The sequence below is a fragment of the Parus major genome, chromosome 3, assembly GCF_001522545.3.
Source record: "Parus major isolate Abel chromosome 3, Parus_major1.1, whole genome shotgun sequence".
In the NCBI taxonomy this organism is placed as follows: Eukaryota; Metazoa; Chordata; class Aves; order Passeriformes; family Paridae; genus Parus; species Parus major.
Window position 1 is genome coordinate 79,472,184 of NC_031770.1, and position 19,585 is coordinate 79,491,768.

Sequence of the window (19,585 nt, forward strand, 5' to 3'; positions counted from 1 at the left end):
GGCCACACCTTCCTGCCCCTTGCAAACCCAGCTGAAAGTGCTCCCCTTCCACACCCATTCTGACTTTGTTGAGTCTGTTGAAAGAGTTTCTGCTACTTGAGCACAGTCAGTGGCTTAAGTGTTTGCATGTCTTAAGAGACGTGCATTTGTTTTCTGTGGGTCCTTCTGTAGTGTAAGACAATTACATAAAATAAGTGTTTCTCTGCTCTGTATTACTGGAGTTACAGTTCTTGTTACTTCACTGTGCCCACAGTTGCAATGCTTTCCCCCATGATGAACACAGGGCCTGTATTTTATGCCAATAAAAATATTTACACGGAGGGATTGCACTGGATTGGAATTAACTTCGGTATCCGTCATGACCTTAGATGTCATTAGTTTTTAACAGCTGTGCTGTTTGATTGCAACAACATATTATGAAAAGAAAGAGACCTAAAATAAGAAATGTAGACCACAGATAACTTAATATAATTTTTTAATTTTAAATTTTGATTTTATTTAAAATATATATTAAGTGTTCAGCAGACTGCCATTTGAATAACTAGAAAAATTATACCTGGAAATTATGCTGTGACCAATTCAATGTTAAGTCAGTGCCCTTCTCAGAAATCAGAATTTCTGTGTCACAAACATTGTCCTTTTTAAGATTCAATTCTTTTAACATTAATATAAAAATTGATACCTTTGGTACCTGGAAGTTTCTGTTCTTGAAATCAAATTGTAGGGAAGATTTTGGGTTTGTTGTTACGGCTGTGATGGGCATGGGGGCTTCCAGTTCTTTCTCTGACCAAGATTTTGAAAAATGCACAGTGGAATGGCATAATAGCTCAGATATTTATACCATAAATCTCAAATTCTGATGAGATATGCAAACTAGAAAACTTTCATAGACATGTGCTTTACTTTCAGAGACATTGGCTTTCAAGTGAAACATGCTGAGATTCTTTAAATGAAATAAGTTTAAAAATAAAATAATTTTGAAAAAATTCTATAAATACAGATTCTGTAGGGTTATGTGAAGTGTATTTTTCTTATGGTATACTCATGATATCATGTCTTTGTAATGCAGTCGTAAATTTATTTTGAAATCAGTATATTTTCAGCTAAGTCCCCTACTATAGCTTTTGTATAATTTTCAATGTGTATACACAAGCATGTGGATGTACAAGAATTGCTCTGTTTCATTTTTTGTTCATTATGGGTTTAAAAAATAAATCCATTCTCACCATGTTCCAGGGCAGCCAGCTCCAGGTGACCCTGCTTGCTTGAGCAAGGAGTCACACCAAATGCCCTCCCAGCCTCAGCCATCCTGTGCTGCTGGGACTCTCTATCCACTTCCAAACATGTCAAATGATTGCTGTTTTAGAAGGGCTACATTTCTCCTTGCCTAGAGCCTTTCCTCTCTTTTCACTGCCCGCTGCAGATCGGGGCAGTGTGCACACGAAGCTTTGAGAAGCCCATTCATGGCAAGAAGAAGGAGCTCCCATCTTTTAAAAGAGGGGCCTTTTGAACTACCCAAAGCTGTAGTATTTGCCTCACTAGCATCTGAGATCTCATATTTTCCATAGGGTCTTTACTCCCCTTTTTCCCTGTAAGTGTAGGAGATGGGAATGGATTTTTTTCCCTGGCATGCTGTGAAGTGCTATTTGGATGGCTGGCAATGTTAACATTTGATTTCTATTATGCTGTGTATTGAGAAATACGAATTTTAGTTTTACCACTTCCTAATCTTTTAGCCCAGAATGAATACCTCAGGTTTTTGAATGTGCTGCAAAGTGTTCTCCCCTCTTTTTGTTTGCTAGCTTTTTAAAATGAGATAGGTAAAATTATGTAAAGGAACTACTAACACTTGATTACAAGTTTTATTTTTTGAAACTTTAAATAACAGACAAAGGCTTCAGTGCAATAAGCCATTTCTTACTAGTTTAAATCAAATGACATCCAATGTAAATTAAGGTCTTATTCCTCACATTTTGGGGTTTTCCCCCCATTTTTTTGGTTCAATTTTATCTGCTGAAAAAGTATTCTGTGCTCCCAAACATTTATAGTGCATCAACCCCAAAGGGCTGTATATTTTCTTTAACATATTCAGGCTCAGTTTTGCAGTTTACTGTAACAAAGCTAAAGAATCTTGCACAGAAAGCAAAGACTTGGTATAGAATAGTGTACCTTGAAATTTCACATCTATTGTGTTTATACAAGACATGACTTACCTTCCTATAAAACTATAATTAAATGTTTGGTGTTGCAACAGTTGACACTGCTTTAGGAAAATACCCTTTGTTAATTTTGCTTTGATTGATCTTCTAGAAATCTGTGGACAATAGAATGGGTTTTCAAAATCATATCCTTGAACAATGTCTGTCTTATCCTGCACACAAGGGGTTTAACCTGTGCTCTGGCCAATTCTCTCCTTCCTACAGCGATGATAGTCAGAAAAGTGACAAAATTCTGTTTGTGCCCTTGTGATGTCCGCAAGAAGTGGTTCACATCTGCCTTAGCAGATGGATGTGAATTGCATTTTGATTTGTTTCAAAAACTGGAGCCAGTATTCAGGGTGAAATTTAAGGTCATGGCGTTAGTCAGAGCAGTTCCGGTTAAACAGATCTGCTATTCAGGCTGCTGGTGCCCCCCTTTCAGTGGGAAGGAATAAGGGAAGCTGCTGACGAGGAGTGATGACAGCTGCTGCCAGCAGCAGTGATAGTGGGTTCAATAATCTAATAAACTGGGTTATTATTCCTTTCAGAGTCAAAAGGCTGAATAAAATAGGTGTGGAATACTTTAAAACACTCTTTTTAGAGCAATTCTGTGCAAATCCTGATCTCAGAGAAATGTCATATTTAAGCTTTTATCTATTGCTATTATAGCCTTGTTCTGAATCACCCTCATAATGAGCATACAGGTAACACTAACTCACATCCTATGCAAATATTTAATGCAAAATGTCATTGACATTTAGTGCAGGATTTTATTTATGTTTCATATATCCTCATTTTTTCTTTAAAGCAGACAATCATGTAGTGACAGGTAATACTTAATGACAGTCCATTTTCCAGCTAACAAGCTTAGCAACAGTACATCAGCCATGAAGATAAGTGGTATCCCAGCATTCCCATTTGTTATAAATCTGTGGTGTTTCATTTTGACTCTGTCACCACAAAGCAGCTTGAAGAGAAGCTTTCATGGCTCTCTGAGAGCTCCTCTGATGGGGGCAGGGTGCTGTGGTGGCCACAACTTCAAGGAAAACAGGGATCTTACAGTGCTCCAGCTCAGCTTTCTTTTCAGGAGACCAGATTGATGGTCTTAGGAGTAAACTGTGTTATGTAGGCTCCCTCCTCCTCCTCCCCTACAAGCACAGCTGTGTAGTATAAAATAGGAGAAAGAATTTGGCATCCAATGAGACCATGGGATTTTTTTTTTTTTTTCTGGTTATGAGGATTGTTTGGTAGAGTACCAAGGGAAACTGAGAGCACACTCTGACTTCTCTTTTTTGCCATTTTTGGTCTTTGCCAGCTTGGCACTTGCCAGAGGAAGACTTAATTTCATCTGGGAAAGCAAGCAGCTAGTTTTTAGAGACTGTGGGGTGGAAGTGTGTCAGCCTGATGGTTGTTGTTCCCAAAACCATGCCTCAGAGGAACCATTTTTAAGATTTTTTATTTAGAAATCAGGGACAGAACAAGTCATAAAAATGACTAAAGAAGTAAAAAATGCCAAATTTGTATGGCCTAAACATTAAGTGGGCTGAGAACAAGGTGTCCTGTATTTCTGATGATTGAAGTGAGAAGTCATAATCAAGAGCATGAAACAAACTTAATTCTGAAGACACATGTTATTTTAAGTGGATTTAGAAAGTGACTTTCTAACTTTAAAAAGTGTTCTTAAATTTTATTAAGCTTTACCTTTTCTTTTTGAAAAGGTAACCATTCTTGAAACTCAGATGATCCTGCCTACAAACCACAGATTCAAACCCTGCCTTCAACACCCAAATGATATTATTGAAAAAAAGGTTTACCCAGTACCAGGCTTCTTACTACTTCTGTTCTTTTAGGTGCTGTAGTTTTAGCTACATACATTTGAAAATCAACAGTCTGTGTGCCTGCAGTATGAATGCCTGTTTTGAGCATCTCATAGAGTTTAATGTGGGAATTACTGCTGTCTCAGCTTTAAAATTAACCTTGTTTCTGAGAAAATAGACTTGTGAACAGCAAATTTAGGGGACCTGAATGTTGAGGGCAACTGTCCAGTACTCAGATTCTGAGCCAACTGCTTTTGTCAGGCTGGTCATGCCCATTTCACTCTTTTTTATGAAGGAAAAATCAGTAGCAATGTGAATTCTGCCTACAGCTGCATGGCTTGCAGGCAATTGCAGATATGGCAGTGGTGATCAGGAACAGACTTGTAGGAGCCAGCAGACCTTCTCCTTGCAAGTTATTGCAGGCTTCTCAAAATAATTTATGGCCTCATCTTTGATTTCCTTGAGTCAGCCAGTGACAGCTGCTGCCCAGAGAGGGAAGAATTCAGTTTTTGTTCCTGGAACTGGATATTGCAGGGCCTGTGTTCGTCTCCCAGTGGTCCAGCTCTCTCTGAATCAGATAGGCATTAAAAATCTTCAAAGACTGTTGAAACCCATGTTTTGACTTTCAGTACCTAGTTGTTCATATCTGGACAGCTTTTTCAGTCCTGGAGAAATCAGTGCTATCTGCAATTGGTTCTTCAGAATCTCCTCTAAAAGCTTAACTTTGCTGGAGGTGTTATCTACCTCACTGCTACATTCCCATCCATGGGATGTCTTTACTGGATCCAAGTTCCTTGCAGGAATAGAGTCTACTTTTTTTTTTTTAATTGGGCTCACCTTCTGCTTTAGTGATGATAATAATTTGTGAAAAATACAAACTTGTTGCATGAAGTCACAAACACATGAAAGAAAAGTCTCCCCCTTCCAGTAGGCTTTGTTGAGGAGATAGAGTCACCTTCAGTCTTTGGGTCAAAAGAGCCAGATATGAGGTCCTGGTGACTAAATACAATCTTCTTGAACATGACAGAGGGTGATGGCTTGACTCAGCAGTGCTGACAGTTCATCTGCAGTGCAGTGTATCGATTTGGGTGCAGCAGTTCAAGTTAAGAAAACTTAGCTTTCTGAAAGAGTGGATGAATTGGGATTGTTCCAGATAAGAAAAGCTGATTGGAACACCATTAGTCTTCAAATGTAATAAATTATTTTTGCAAAATAACAGGCTTTCCAGTAGTAGGTAAGAGGCCAAAATAGAAGGAGAAGAAGAAAAGAAATGTTTAGATTTGAAATTTTCAACCTAAAGTATAGTTAAGCACTGGAATAGCTTGCTGAGGAGATATAAGAGTATTTGAAAGAAGACCTTAAAGACAAGTTAGACGAAGATATGTCAGCAATCACAGAGGTTAGATTTATCCTGACGCTGTGAACAAGTCTGAGTTAGATGCCTGCTTGAATTCTTTTTAGCTCTAATTTTTATTAATAGCTTTTCTCACAGTGAGGACCAAAATTTCTCCATTCAAAGAGAGACAAGTATCTTGTTCTCTGGGTTCTGATTTGGAGAAGAAAGAATCATAAAACTAAATGTTAGCCTTTTTCCCTGTGTGGCATAACTCAAAGATAGATTTAAAAGGTACCTCCAATGTTTTAGAAGATACTAAACTGAAACCCTTGTCACAGAGGATTGAAGTCTTAAATAAGCTGGCCTTATTCTTTCAGCTAGTTTAGCTTCTCTGTAAATGTTCAGTTTGATATTATACTCTGACAACCTCCCCATGAGAAATGAAGTTTTATCTTAGCCTTGTATTTTACTGTACTTGAAATGTATCTATTTAAAGAATGAAACCAGTAACTTAATTTTCAGTATCTGAATTTCTTCAAAATACTTCTGTTTGAATTCTCACACCCTTTGTTCTAAAAAAGATGATGACTAGAATATTCTACAAGAGTTTGAATGGCCTAGCCATTATACCCATCCATAGAATCAATCTATTGTATTTTATTTAATGTTACTCTGATGATATTCTCACTTACGTTTAACTTTTGTAAGAATAAAGTAGAGAAAACTCCAACTCCACTCAACTATTTGTAACTACCCTCACTACTTGTATCTTTTAGCCAAAAGATGCTGTGATATTATTTAAAATGTAAAGTTTTATAATTGTTTTGAGAATAACCAGATATTTTTTTTTTATTTCAGGGACTGCATCTGTTGCTGTTGCAGGTCTTCTTGCAGCTCTGCGCATCACCAAGAACAGATTATCAGATCACACAGTGTTGTTCCAGGGAGCTGGAGAGGTAGGTATTTTTATACATGGGGAAAATTGTACTATGATGACTTTTATTAATATTTAATTGAGTTATATGTATCAAATGAACAGGAAGACTAAATGGGTAGAATGATTACTGACACCTGCTGAAAGTTGTTTTTTAGTTCAAATATAAATTCGCAGAAAAATCTGATCATCTGGGGAAGCCTCTTATTTTTTATAAGACATTTTTTGAAGATCTGTTCTCTTTCTAGAACTTCAAGTTTTAGCTCTTCTGCTGTAAATTATTGAACTGCTCTCAATATGACCAAGAAAAACATTTTTTGAAAGATGAGGAAATTCAGTGGAGGAAGTAAATACAACATATTTACCCAAGTCAGCATTATTTAGTAAGAAGTGCCCCTTTGATTTTTTTTTTTTTTTGGTCATTGAATATATTTTTTCAGTATTCTACATATTAAGGTCATCCATTTCTGAAGATCTTTATGCGCACTATTTTTTTATACTAATTTTTCAGTATTAATTTCTAAGCCGCTGAAACACAAGTGCAGGCTGTGCTTATCTACAGTGTGGCTTGTCATCTCTTTTCTAAAGCCTACAACCCCATGCTGGCTTCTTTAATTTCATTAAATATTTGGTGCTATGTCTGCAGTTTTCAAAATGGCTTATATCCATATCTGCCATGTCACCACCTTACTGTGTCAAGACTATCCATCTCTCTGGAGTTGCTTCCCCTGGTTTTGTTCCATGTTCAACAAGCAGATGAATTTGTGGTCTAATGTTTATTTTATTGTCAATAGTTTTAGTGTGGCTGTTCCTGCAAAGAGGTAATAGTAGCTATCACCCCCGATGCAGGAGCTGTTTTTTAAAAAACCTACTTCTTTCTTAACAAAGAAAAAAGGAAAACCTTGGTTCTCAGTGAAAATTGGTGATAAAGAACAAGAAACAGAATCAACGCCAAAAAATACATATATGGGTCTGTAATCAGAAATACTGAGCAGTCTGTTGGCTTGTTTTATTGCCTGGTTTTCAATCTCTGCCTGTATGACCTTTAATCTGTTGGATGAAATATTATAAAATCCAGTAAGAATGAAACACATTTCAGCAAAAGATTGATACATGAGTTTTTCTTTCCCCTGCTTTGACTGGGAGCACAGCCAAGTCTAGAGTTACAAAACACATGAATGGTAGGTAAAAGGAGGCTTACCTTTCTGATGGACATCTTAGAGAAAGATAAGAGCAAAAGCTCTTGTGCTTTACTTTCTGGCATGCAGACTGTTATTTCCTTTAGCTTAAATTACAAAATTTCAAAGACAAAAAAATATTTCCATTCTGAGATGAATATCATAGAATGATAAAATGGTTTAGACTGGAAGGAACCTTAAAGACCATCTAGCTCAACTGCTGCTGTCATGGGCAGGGAGCCTTCCATTAGACCAGGTTGCTGAGAGCCCCAACCTGGCCTTGAATACTTCCAGGGCTGGAAGTGTCATTATGTGGAATAAATGTTACTTCTAGCATTTTCTAGTTTCCAGCCTCAACATTTATTGTGCTCTCCACCCTCTAAGAGCCATCTGAAGATTTATCTATACTATGAATTTTCTATATTATTTGATATTTATCTATGCTATTCTTCTGTGTTATGTTTTTTAATTACCAAATTGTAGCAACAGTTTGTTAGGTTTATTTAAGGATAAAATAATCATTCAGTTTTACTGTTTACTAAATTAGAAAACTTATCTAAAATAGTGGGTAAGTAAGACATGTGAGCAGGGGATTTCTTTCATTTCTTGTTCTGTACTCTACTTTTCTTCTTTTTCCTTTAGGCTGCACTGGGGATAGCAAACCTTGTTGTTATGGCTATGGAAAAAGAAGGGCTATCCAAAGATGCAGCTACCAAAAGAATATGGTTGGTTGACTCGAAGGGATTAGTTGTAAAGGTAATATAATTTTCTCATTACTTTAAATATCATGATACTACTTGCATTCTGTAGATAAGACAAGAACATATTCCTTGTGAAAGCAACTGCAAGAATATGTCTCTTGGCATAGTGAGTAGTTTTTATTTTCTAAAGTTTATTAAATTAATGACAGACATGTTACTTGGTGGGGGCATGATTATGCTTGGAGTTCCTGTTCTGTTTCTATTAGGGATGAGCACGTGATGAAGATGATTTTTCAGCAGTTCAAGAAATGTGTAAGAAAAGAAATGTTCAGCTTTGGGGTTTAGTATTTCCCATCTAAATGTTACTATTATTTGTTACCACAGTCTTGGACAAAGATAGACACATTACTAGGATGGCAGGCAAGTCATCCTTTTGCAAAAACTGAGATGCATTGCAACAAAAAGCTTCTCTGCACAGTGATACAGCTCATGTTGCAGATGTTGTGGTCTGCAGTGCTATCAACACTGGTCAGAATTTGAAGCTGCTGAGAGACTTCATCAGTCGCCCTTACCTCATTCCTTCCATGTGCCAAAATAAAGAAACATATGAATTCCATGTGCCAGAATAAAGAAACTGGTATGTTTTAAAAGGTGGTTATATATTTAATAGTTTGTGAGCTACTTAAATGAAATGGATGAGAGGCCAGTTGCCTTTGCCTTTTTACCTTGCTGGTCAGTTTGCAGTATTTGTGGTCATCTTTGTTGGTACCACACTTCACAGTGTTTTTTGGCTGCCTGATATTAAAGGTCTTTTGTGTTTCACACAACTGTGCATCAGGAGGATGCATTCTGCAGGCAGTGTCTGCTGGCTTATTGAACAGCATCACAGCACATTTCACTCATACTGTCAAAGGGAAAATAGTACAATCATAGACATTGAGATGGGCAAATATTACCAAGGTCATCTCAGTCATCCCTTGCTAAAAGGCACAAAAGTAGCCTGATCAGATACAGAAGAATGCAGGTATCTAGGACACGGATCTTTTTTTCCTCTGGTGCTTTTTTTTCATTTGTTTAATGAGTATTTTTAATCCTTTTGGTTTTCATCTAATAATTTTGAAGTGACATTATGTCCAAACATAAATGACTGAAGGCCTGTGTATTGTCTGTGTATTGCTGAAACCTTGAGGTTGCCTGAGAGGAATCGGGTTGCACCATTTCTTTCACCATGGAAACTGGGCATATCAAATTATACAATTGAATTAAAATTACCTCCTGGTGATTAAGGAAACAAACTAACAGGGGCAGAAGTGTAGGAACTTCACAGTCCTGAAGCAGTAGAAGTGGTCTCTGCTGCATGGCCATCCAGCCAAGATGGTTAACCAGACTTTCTTCTTGCTCCCTGGTTTCTTGTCCCAGTCTCTTTGCACCTCTCACTGCTCATTTGCCAGTCAGCTGAGAATCCCTGTTGTTGCTCTTGGTGCTCAGAGACTCATTCCTTTAATAGGTTCTAAATTTTTAGTGACTCAGTGACTGCACTCTTTCCTCACCACCTTCGAGCTTCTGCGCTCTTAAGGAGTGCCAAAACCAATCAGTGTCTCACACAGCCCCAATGTTCCTTTCCTCTGCTTATTCTTCTTGGTGGAACTTTAATTTGGGTTTTGTCCAAAAAAGCAGTCCACTGAATTTCGTGTTCTGCTTGGAGTGTATTTGTGAACTGTTTGTGATCACCAGACATAACAGCTGTCTGAGGTAGATTAGGGCTGAATTTGTGGCCAGATGTTGATGCAAGCAGCAGGAACTGACAGTGCATATTTCAGGTCATTACTTGTATTCCTGGAAGACCTGGCAGCACCAGTTTTCCCATATGTCTGTCCTAAGGGGCTTGAGAATGGGTGGGTATTTGCTGCTGTGTTGTGTTTGAGGGACATCTGTCAGTGCAAGGCCTGGGCTGTACATAAGGAAACATGTCCTTGGTCTAGGAGTCCTCTCTTGGCTTTCTTCTGTAGCAAAATGTTCCCCCCTGAAAAGTTAAGGGAAAAAAAAAAAAAAAGGGCAAAATACCCTCCCTCCAAAGTAAGTAAATACAAGGTAAACCTCAAGAGGCTTGAGATTTAATTGCTGGGAAGTTATATATACAATGAGTAAATAATTAAACTATTTCTGATTCCTTTTTCTGGCCTGATAGAGAATGCTGTGATTTAGGTCCACTTAGGAAATTATTTTGGCTTTAGCTGATTGCAGAAAAATGCTGCAAGGCTTGAAGAACTTTCCAGACTCTTAGAAATGAGATAAGAGAAGTAAAATGAGGAAGATTTATGAGATCAAGGTAAAATTAGAAGAACTTTATTATTAAAATTCCTTTCATTATTGCAGAGGTAAGAATTACCAAAATCAGAGCATAGATCACCAGTTAATCAATTTTTGCATAAACTGAACTGACACTTATTTCTTCCTACTAAGGACATGTATCAGTGGAAACCTGATCAATAAATGTCCCTTAAAATTTGCCTCACCAAAACCTGCATGATCAAAAGAATTTTATGTGAAGCAGGGAGACCATTTTAGTACTAGAAATATTCTGATCGGTTGTTTTAGCAGTATGAGAAATAACAAAATTGCTGAAGACTCAGCAGTTACTTTGTCCAACAAAACTAATTTTTACATCATTTATATTCTATGCTGGCCTTTGATCATTAATTTTGAATATGTTACTATAGATTTAAACATTGTTTCTCCTTTCATCTGCATTCCTTAGAATTTCAACCAGTTCTATCCTAAGAAAAATAACCTGTGAACTGTTGTTGACCTGGCTGCAGTTTCCACCTTTTTCTTCTTCCCCCACCCTCAAAAGCTGCCACGAAGTCACTTACCAGGTTTTTGTTGCTGAATTTTTCCTTTGTGGCTTTTTAATTTTAGTTCAAGTGCAGCTGTGTTTTCATTCTCCTGTTAATTTTATTTTCCCCCCATGGGAGCCATCTGTTTTCATTAAACCAGGCCTGATGACCAACTTTGCTGCTATGTTGTGGTGAAAGAGATTGGTGATGGAGGCTGTGTTTGTTATACTGCCCATAGTTGTGTTCTGTATTTTCTACTAGAGAATTTACAGTGTTGTAGATACCACTTTGGGGTTGTTGTTTGGTCTTTTAAAGTTTCTTCAGAATGTTTTTACCTTTTGAAACTGTTTTCCAAAGGCGGGTGAGGAAGTTTTGCACATCATAATATCATTAGAATTTTGCTGCTTAAACAGTGTGACTTTTTGAAACTTAATGTCTTAAGTATCCCATGTGTATTTAAATGGAAATGTTAATGCTTAATTAAGAGACACTTTAAAGTTGGTTTTGCACTCTTGTGTACTTGAGGATTATATATAATCAGTTGGGCCTCATCTTTAATTCTGAAATATCACGCAATCACAATCTGTCTGATGAATTTACCTATATAAACATGTTGGTGGGTAATGTCTCCCACGTTCCATTCCTTTATTCTCAGTGTTCCTGTTTTTTTTTTTTTCTGTTTATCCCACATATTGCATAAATGTGATGTGTGGTGAACACATTTTGTGTCTTCTTTAAAGCTGCCATAGTGTCATGTTTAGCTGTATTAATAGCCAAGTCTTAGTCCATGAACTTTAATACAGTCAATTCTTTTGTGTCAACTAGTTGAGAAGAGGCAGAATGTGAGGATGTTCACAAGGTTCACCATTGTCTGAGCATTTCAGTAGTGTGCTGCAAAGGCTTTTATTGTGTTTTGTTTTGTTTTCTAATGCAATACCAAGAACAGGGTAGGGTGATAGGCAAGAGGGTTCTTAGAACTTCTTACAAATGTGATACAGTTAATAAGGCATTTTTAATATTTAAATGGACTTAGCAGAAACTTCCCCCCACCCTCTGCCAAAGATGGCTGCTCCTGCGCTGAGGATGGACAGGGAATGTTCCTGGGCTGCCAAACATGCTTCTCTTGCAGTGAAGCTTTTCTGTAATTTGCAAGGCAGCATTACATTTTTGTACACCACATAATCTCTAGTGCACAAAAGTTGTTCCTTTGCAGAGGGATGAATGTCATCCTTAATGTTAAAGATTAAGTCACCATGGATAAATGTTTCTTTTGACAGTTTTGCACTCTATTCTTTCTAGTTCAGCACAGTAATACTTGTGGCTAGTTGAGTGATTTGTATTTTAAATATCCATTCAATTTGTGATCTTAAACCCTATCTGACAAGCACAAGAATATTCACTGAGTTCTGATGGTTGAAGGCCTCAGAATACTGATCTTTTAGTATCAGAGGAAGACTGAAATAGATCCCAAAAATTTAAAAATTTCTGTGGTGCTGATTGATTATAATGGAGGTAACCAGGTAAACCTGTAGATAATCACATAAAAGAATTTCATTTTTCATCCTCTTTCCCCCATTTCATTATCCCTGGCAATCTTATTTGCTAAAGATTCTCACAACCAATTAACTGGCATTAGATATGACCCTAATTAAAGTTTGTGGTTTGGTCAAAGCTGGGTACATACATTGTTCAGTCCTTGCTTAGAGAAGAATGATGGAGGACATTTGGGAATGATACCAGAATTTCAGTGCCAGACTCATAGAACAAGTGAAAGAATTTTCAGAGCTCACAATGAAATATCATACCAACCTGAGTCCCATCCAGACTGTTACTGATTTTTTAAAATTTTTTATCAATAATAACTCTTTTAAAAAGTTTCAATTTCATACTAGATATGAATTTGATAATGGTTTTAACTTTTATATACCACTGTCTGCCAGTTCTGCTAGCTTTTAATTATTTCTAGCTTTCTTTTTATCAACAGCCAATTAATCTGACACTTCTATTCTTGATCAGTTCTTTTATGGCTGACTGCAACTGGCTAGGACTCTTAGAGCCAAAAAAATTATTTATATTTTAGAAAAAATGCAATGCCTTGGGTATCTCCAAGGTGCTGCAATCACTCAAATCAGTTTCTGCCTTATTTTACTCATGTAACATCCTAGCAAAGCAATCCTTGTTTGCTTCATCAGTTTTTCTGATGTCTGGGGAATTAATCTGTGCACTTTCATCTCATATTTATCATGTTCTATATCAAGTACAAGTTTTGCAAAAAGGAAACATTAATTTGTCTCCAAATGCTCGTGGCATTACTCATTCTCAGTGAGTAATGTATGAAAACAAGTGAGGACAAGCCAAAAGGGTGATTGGTGGGGTGTTTCTCTAAAAGAGACACCACCAAAACCCATTGCCTTTGTTGGCATGTAACTCTCTGACAGTGTGTGCAGTAGATGTACTGATGATATGGGGACCTAATTTGCTGGTTTATTATTTCTTTCACTCATGCTCTGTTACTGAAATTAATGATTGATTTGCTCCATTTTCTACTGTTCTGTGGATTTGTGATTTGCTCTGCTTCTCAGGTCTTATCTTCCTGAAATAATTATCTTTATAAATTTTGTCCTGCCTTTTAACCATATTAGCTTATTAACCATGTATGCTTATTTACATGGAAAGGGTACTTTATAAATTTTACAAGACTAAACAGCCCTACTTTTTTAACAATGTGCTTTAGAGTCAACACCAGAATTGTATTTCTTACTTTAATTGTGTATTTTATTGCCAATTATTATGACATTGTCTCCTCAAAATATTACAGGTTTTTTTAAACAGTTGGCAACAAACTGTTTATTAATTGTGTACCCAAGTTGCCTGGTTTGGTTTTAATGTATTTTCTTCACCTTTAGATGTTAGATGATGGGTCTGATCAGGAGACACTGTCACTTTATAATTAGAATCTCAGTATGGGGTTTTGGGAGGGCTTACATGTCTCTGCTCTTTGGTTCCTAAATGAGGTGGCACAGGAGTTTCTGTCACCTGCAGGCCCTGGGACTTAAGTCAAACCCTGCCCAGTGAGTCTATATCCATACCTCCACCTTTTTTATTTTGCACTGTGTGACTTCTTGTACCTGATGCAGTCCTGGAGTTCTGGCTGGGGGAGCCTGGCCTGTCCCCTCCCAGCCCTCTCTCTGTGCACCTCCTATGCCATCCATTCCTTTCATGATTCTGGAGCCTCCCATGGAGGTCCCTCCCCAGGGAGTCCCTGCCTAGAGCTCTCAACAACTTTTAGACCATGGATTTATGATGAAACAGATAAAAAACTCCATGTAGAGACCATCTCCTAGAAGGGAGGTGCTTCACCACCTTCTCCCATGACTCTTAACCACATTTTTTTTCACAATTGCTTTTTTGTTTGTTTTTCTCTTAACTCTGCAGTAGAGAACTCACAGGAAGAATGCAGGTAAAAGCAAAAAATTTGTGGTTGAAAATGCTCAACTTACTAATGGACTGCTTTGCTCACTGGTCTAAAGTTGTCATGTCTTATGTAGTTCATGTCTTCAGTATTTAAGAACCTCAAATTATTTTATTAATTTATCTGTTTACTGATCTCTGAGCTCTTGTTTAAATAAGCCACAGTTGACACAGTGAAATGCAGGCAAGTGTTTATATAAATAGATTTGTGCCTCCCTGGTTGTGAGACGGGACGAGCGCCAGCACTGCCTCGAATGTGGGACAGTGCAGTCATCAGGCTGCTCTGCCTGATTCACAGCTGCCTCCCAGCTGATGGGAAGAGCAGTTCTTGGAGAGCTTCCAGCCCTGCCTCTCGCCTCACTGACACAGAGCTGCTCTGCTCTTCCAGCCCTGCTTTCTGGGGCAGCCCCGGCAGAACCAGCTCAAACAGACCTTGGCGTTAGCCTGTGCATTGGTGGTATTTGTAAGGTTTGCCTCCCATTTTCTAATTTCCCATATAGATGTTCGCTGGGCAGTCTGGTCTCCTGTTTTTACAGCTGTTTTCTATGAAAATTCTCAGGGTTTTATTGATAGGTCATTTTTGTTTGTTATCTGAGCCTCAATTTGGCTATAATGTGACGAGAAGAGTAACTTTCTGTGAAAGCTGTGATGTACATTTGCTTGAAACCTGACCCCTGTTGATCAGACCCTGAAACAAAAAACTTCAGAACCCTCCCAGAATCTGTTCCCTATGAACTGCTTTCATTGCAAGTGCAAAATATAAGCAATTTTTTCATAGAACTGTTAACTGCTGAGTCCTGTTAATTCCTTTTGCTCCTTGAATTGAAAGGTCCTGGTCTTCATGGGACTGTATTTTGTAATAATAAAATATAATACCAATGACTGACCCATTAAGGAGTAGAGACATTTTAGGATTACCAACATCTTCCATACATAATGTCACAGAGAATGCTGCTATTGTTTCTTTATCTCTGTACTTCATCTACTGATTTAACACAGTCCACCTTTGTAATTCATTTGCTAATAAAGAATTTAGTTCATATTACTTTCCATCTCAGATACCACAGTGACTTCTAATATATCTGTTTTCAGGCTGCTTTGTTCTCTTTTGTTCAAATACAATATAACCCAAATGTTTCTTGGTACACAATTATACTGTGATAGAAGCAATACTTTTCCAGTAAAAAGTAATTTCTGGCATTTTTATTATGAGTCTTTGGACTTAAGGATTGTTAATATTTTTGAGTATTGTTAATATTTTCAACATTCAGTATTCTAGAGAAAGTATATTGTATAGTTTATTCAGGCAGCCTGATTATTCATTAAAGATACTATGATTTTCTTTATGGTACATTAGTTTTTAGTGGTTTTTTGGTTGATTGTCTTTATTTTCTGGTTTGTTTTCTTTTGGGTTTTTTTTTTTCATTTCAAGAAAACTTATTATAATGCCCCCAGAAAATTACTTATTCTATAAAAGATAAGAAAAACATATAGGATTATGTAGCATTTCAAATTATAAGGAAATAATCTTGGTGCTTTTTTTATTTCTTTCTTGGGATGATGAATACATTTGGGAAGTAGAAGCAAGAAGAATATATGGCTTGTTTTTCTCGCTTTGCCTCCCTCTTTCTATTGAAAGAGCTTGTGAGTTTGTGTCCTCTCTAAACAGCTGCACAGGCATCACATTAAATCTCTTGGTTCATCTGTGGATTTCAGTGTGAAAGACTTTCTATGTGGATTTGGGTAGTGTCCCTTGGTGCAGGAGAGAGACATACATCTCTATGTACATCTACATATGCTATACATAATAGAAAACATAATACACCTTAAAACAACTGATGCCTGGCCTAGAGAGTCTTCGTACAGCTATTTGAACAACAGTGCAATAACAGCCTTTGAGAGGAGCTCCTGGAAAAATCTCTCCAAAAAATCTCTCCCCTGTGTGGTAAGCACTGAGGTGCTTCAGTGAAACAATGAGATTCTACAGAGGTTTGGTATTTAAAGGCCTTTAAAGTGCTGGTTTTTCTGAGCCCTTTTCATTGACTGAATGGATTTTTAATGATGCTGAAAGAGCAAGACAGTGGACTTAGAAGGCATATCTGAATGTGACTGAAGATGATGTTTCTACTTAAAAGACTCAGAGCTTCATACACAGAACCTCAGAGCTCATCCAAAAGCTCTTCGAAGAACTGTGCATTTTACATTTTTTCTTTTTCCAATTAGGAGAAGAAATGAATTACTGGTGAGCTGTGCGCCATGTTAGTATTTGTTATTATTTTTCCTATATTTCCTAATTTGTTAGTAATTAGGATTATGGAGATGTAGGCAGACCAGAGCAATTTCTGATCTGTGCTGTTTTGTGTTGATCCTTTACTGCTCATTTCCCAGCAGCCACAGTACAAAAGCTGACTGAGCCAGGGCTGGAAATGGAAATGTCAGAAGACATTCTCTCTGCTTCTGGAAGATGTTTTAGTCAGAGAAGCTCAGCACTGACAGGTCCAGCCACTTTGCATCTCTCCAGTGTCAGGAAGGAGACAAGACAGTAAACCACACAAATCCAGAATTGAGACTTCTGCATTTTGGCTCCATCCTTTCTGCTGGCTGACAAAAACTCTGTGATTTCTTACTCCATCTATAGGCATTCAGGGATGAATGTCTGGAACTTCATACTAAATGGACTGGCAACCCCTTATTTTAAGGAAGATGCACAAAACTGAATTGTTTCTTCCATCCTGCAAGCCCTTGCTTGCCCTGTTGGCAGGGCACAGAGGAAAGCTAGTCATGCTCTTGCTGCTGCCTTTCTACTTGGTGGAGAGCAGAACTTAAGAATTTATCAGTTTGTGGACAAAAAAAATACCGTCTAAAGGAGTGGCCTCTAAACTATTGAAGTTTTGTAATCAAATCAACTGGCTGGTCTTGAAATCTTGGATGTAGAGCTTAGGGAGGTGTTATGTAGCTCCTTTGGGATCACTGAATTAACAATTAAAATACATTACTGACACCTCTTCTATGAGGAAAGGCTGAGAGAATTGGGACTGTTCAGCCTGGAGAACAGAGGGCCCCAGGAGACCTTCTACAGCCTTCCAGTACCTAAAGGGGCCTATAAGAAAGGTGGAGATGGACTTTTTATAAGGGCATGGAATGATAGGACAAGGGATTTTATCTTTAAATTGAAAGAGAGTCAATTCATATTAGAAATTGGGAAGAATTTTTTTTCCAGTGAAGGTGGTCAGGCTACCCAGAGAAATAGTGTCTACCCCATCCCTGGAAGTGTTCAAGGCCAGGTTGGATGGAGCATTGAGCAGCCTGATCTAGTAGAAAGTGTCTGTGCCCATGGCAGGCTGGCTGGAAGGAGATGATCTTTTAGGTCTTTTCCAACCCAAACCATTCTATGATTCTAATTTATTTTAAAATATATATACTAAAAAAACCCAAACAACCCAACCATATAATTTCTTTTATAAGCATTTTCCAAGCAAAAAATCTCTATGCACATAGCTGTTGTTATTTTTGCTAAGCCACATAATTTAATATTTCATTCTTAGTTAATATGTTAGAAAAATATTTACTTGGAGACATGATCTGTGATGACTAATGGGATCAAACTAATTTAGACAAAAGCTGAATAAGTAAGTAAACTTTAAATTGTTTGGGTTTTGACTTGCATTGGGGATTTTGTTTGTTTGAGTATTTTTTTTAGAAAGGTAGAATATCAAGTGTGAAATTAAGAGCAGATAGAAATTAGGGTAAAGCAGACATGAATCTGACCTGAGCTGACCCATCTGGCTAGCACTAGTCTCACTAGCTAGCAGCCTGAAGAATAATGCAGTGGATCACATCCTTACTGTTTTGAGTACTCCTTTAATTGATTAGCCAATTAAATGAGAGATCATTGTCAGTGTCAGGACTTTGAATCCCTGGTGTTTCATCAGTGTTTTAACACCTACTCAAAAGCCAGTCAAGTATAAAACTGTATAAAAAAGTAAGTCTCCTTCATGAAGGATTTTGGTTATTTGTTTTGATTGAAATTGAAAATGAAAGAATAGCAACATCTTTATCCACTAAGATGTCAGCCCTGATCTCTTGGCTGTTATGTCTGAGGAAAAAAACCAAAGGTCACCTTTCCTGAGCAATTTGTTCAGATCTGCAGATCCTGGAGGGGGTCAGAACTACCAGCCTGCCACAGCCTGAAGAGGTGATTTTTTTTTTTTTGTTCCTTGGTAGCTCAAGGCAGTCTCCTAGACCTTGTGTCTTAAGGTCAGATGGAAAACTGGCCTCCCCAGCAGCAGCATGATGAGCCATTAAGGAACCATCTAAAGAATCAGCCTGGGACTGGATGGTGGCCCAGGGCATTCACTCCTGGCTCCTCAGCAAACCTGCCACCAAGCATTTTAATTCCAACCAATCAGCAGATTAGAATGAGAAGTGGCTTTTATTATAGTATTTTGAGTTAATCCTAGCAACAAGCTTTTGGTCTGGAAGTCATAAATGTTGGGGTTTCTTTTTCTGTGATGACTAAAAAGCAAGCTTCATATTTTTCCCTTGAAAACATTAAGGAAAATTCCTGCTTTAAAATGAGATGGGTCTAAAGTGTGTGTGCAGACTGTGGGGACATCTGCTGGGATGCTGGGAAATGACAGACTGCAAAATGCATACGGTGGTGGAAAGATTCAGGTATGAACATGCCAAAAATTATTAATACTGCAGCATTTCCTCAGGGCTGACAATACCACATTTTATCCACAAAGGAAATCTAGTGCCCCTATCTCAGTATTTCTGTACTGATCACTCTAGGAGAACACTCAAGACCTGCATAAGCCCATCCAGTTAAAAAAATGTGTAGAAAAGAAAGCTCTATAAAAATGCCCTGTAATCATGGGTGGGCCAAAAGACGCTGGCATGCTGTGGGGCAGAGCAGCTCAGTCAGCCCTGACCACAGGACAGCTTCCTGTGGCACCCTTGGGATGGAAGCTCTTTCCTTGCAGATGGAAGTGAGAAACAGCCACTGGTGGTAGCTGAGCCAGGATCAGCAGAGGAGCTTCAGTGACGGGACTGGCACGGCCACATGCTGCCACACTGCAGAAATGTGGTCTGAAATGGAGCATCAGCTTTC

The 19,585-nt window shown here is 37.9% G+C and overlaps 1 protein-coding gene across 2 annotated transcripts in view; it reads left to right on the forward strand.

Moving 5' to 3' along the window:
• The window catches only part of ME1 (malic enzyme 1), a 153,058-nt gene that overhangs the window by 120,175 nt on the left and 13,298 nt on the right, over positions 1-19,585 (forward strand). For both annotated transcript variants that reach the window (XM_015621539.3, XM_033512905.1), the window contains exons 8-9: positions 6,210-6,307; positions 8,106-8,219. In XM_015621539.3, the coding sequence (XP_015477025.1) occupies positions 6,210-6,307; positions 8,106-8,219 (212 nt within the window). The remainder of the gene's footprint in view (positions 1-6,209; positions 6,308-8,105; positions 8,220-19,585) is intronic.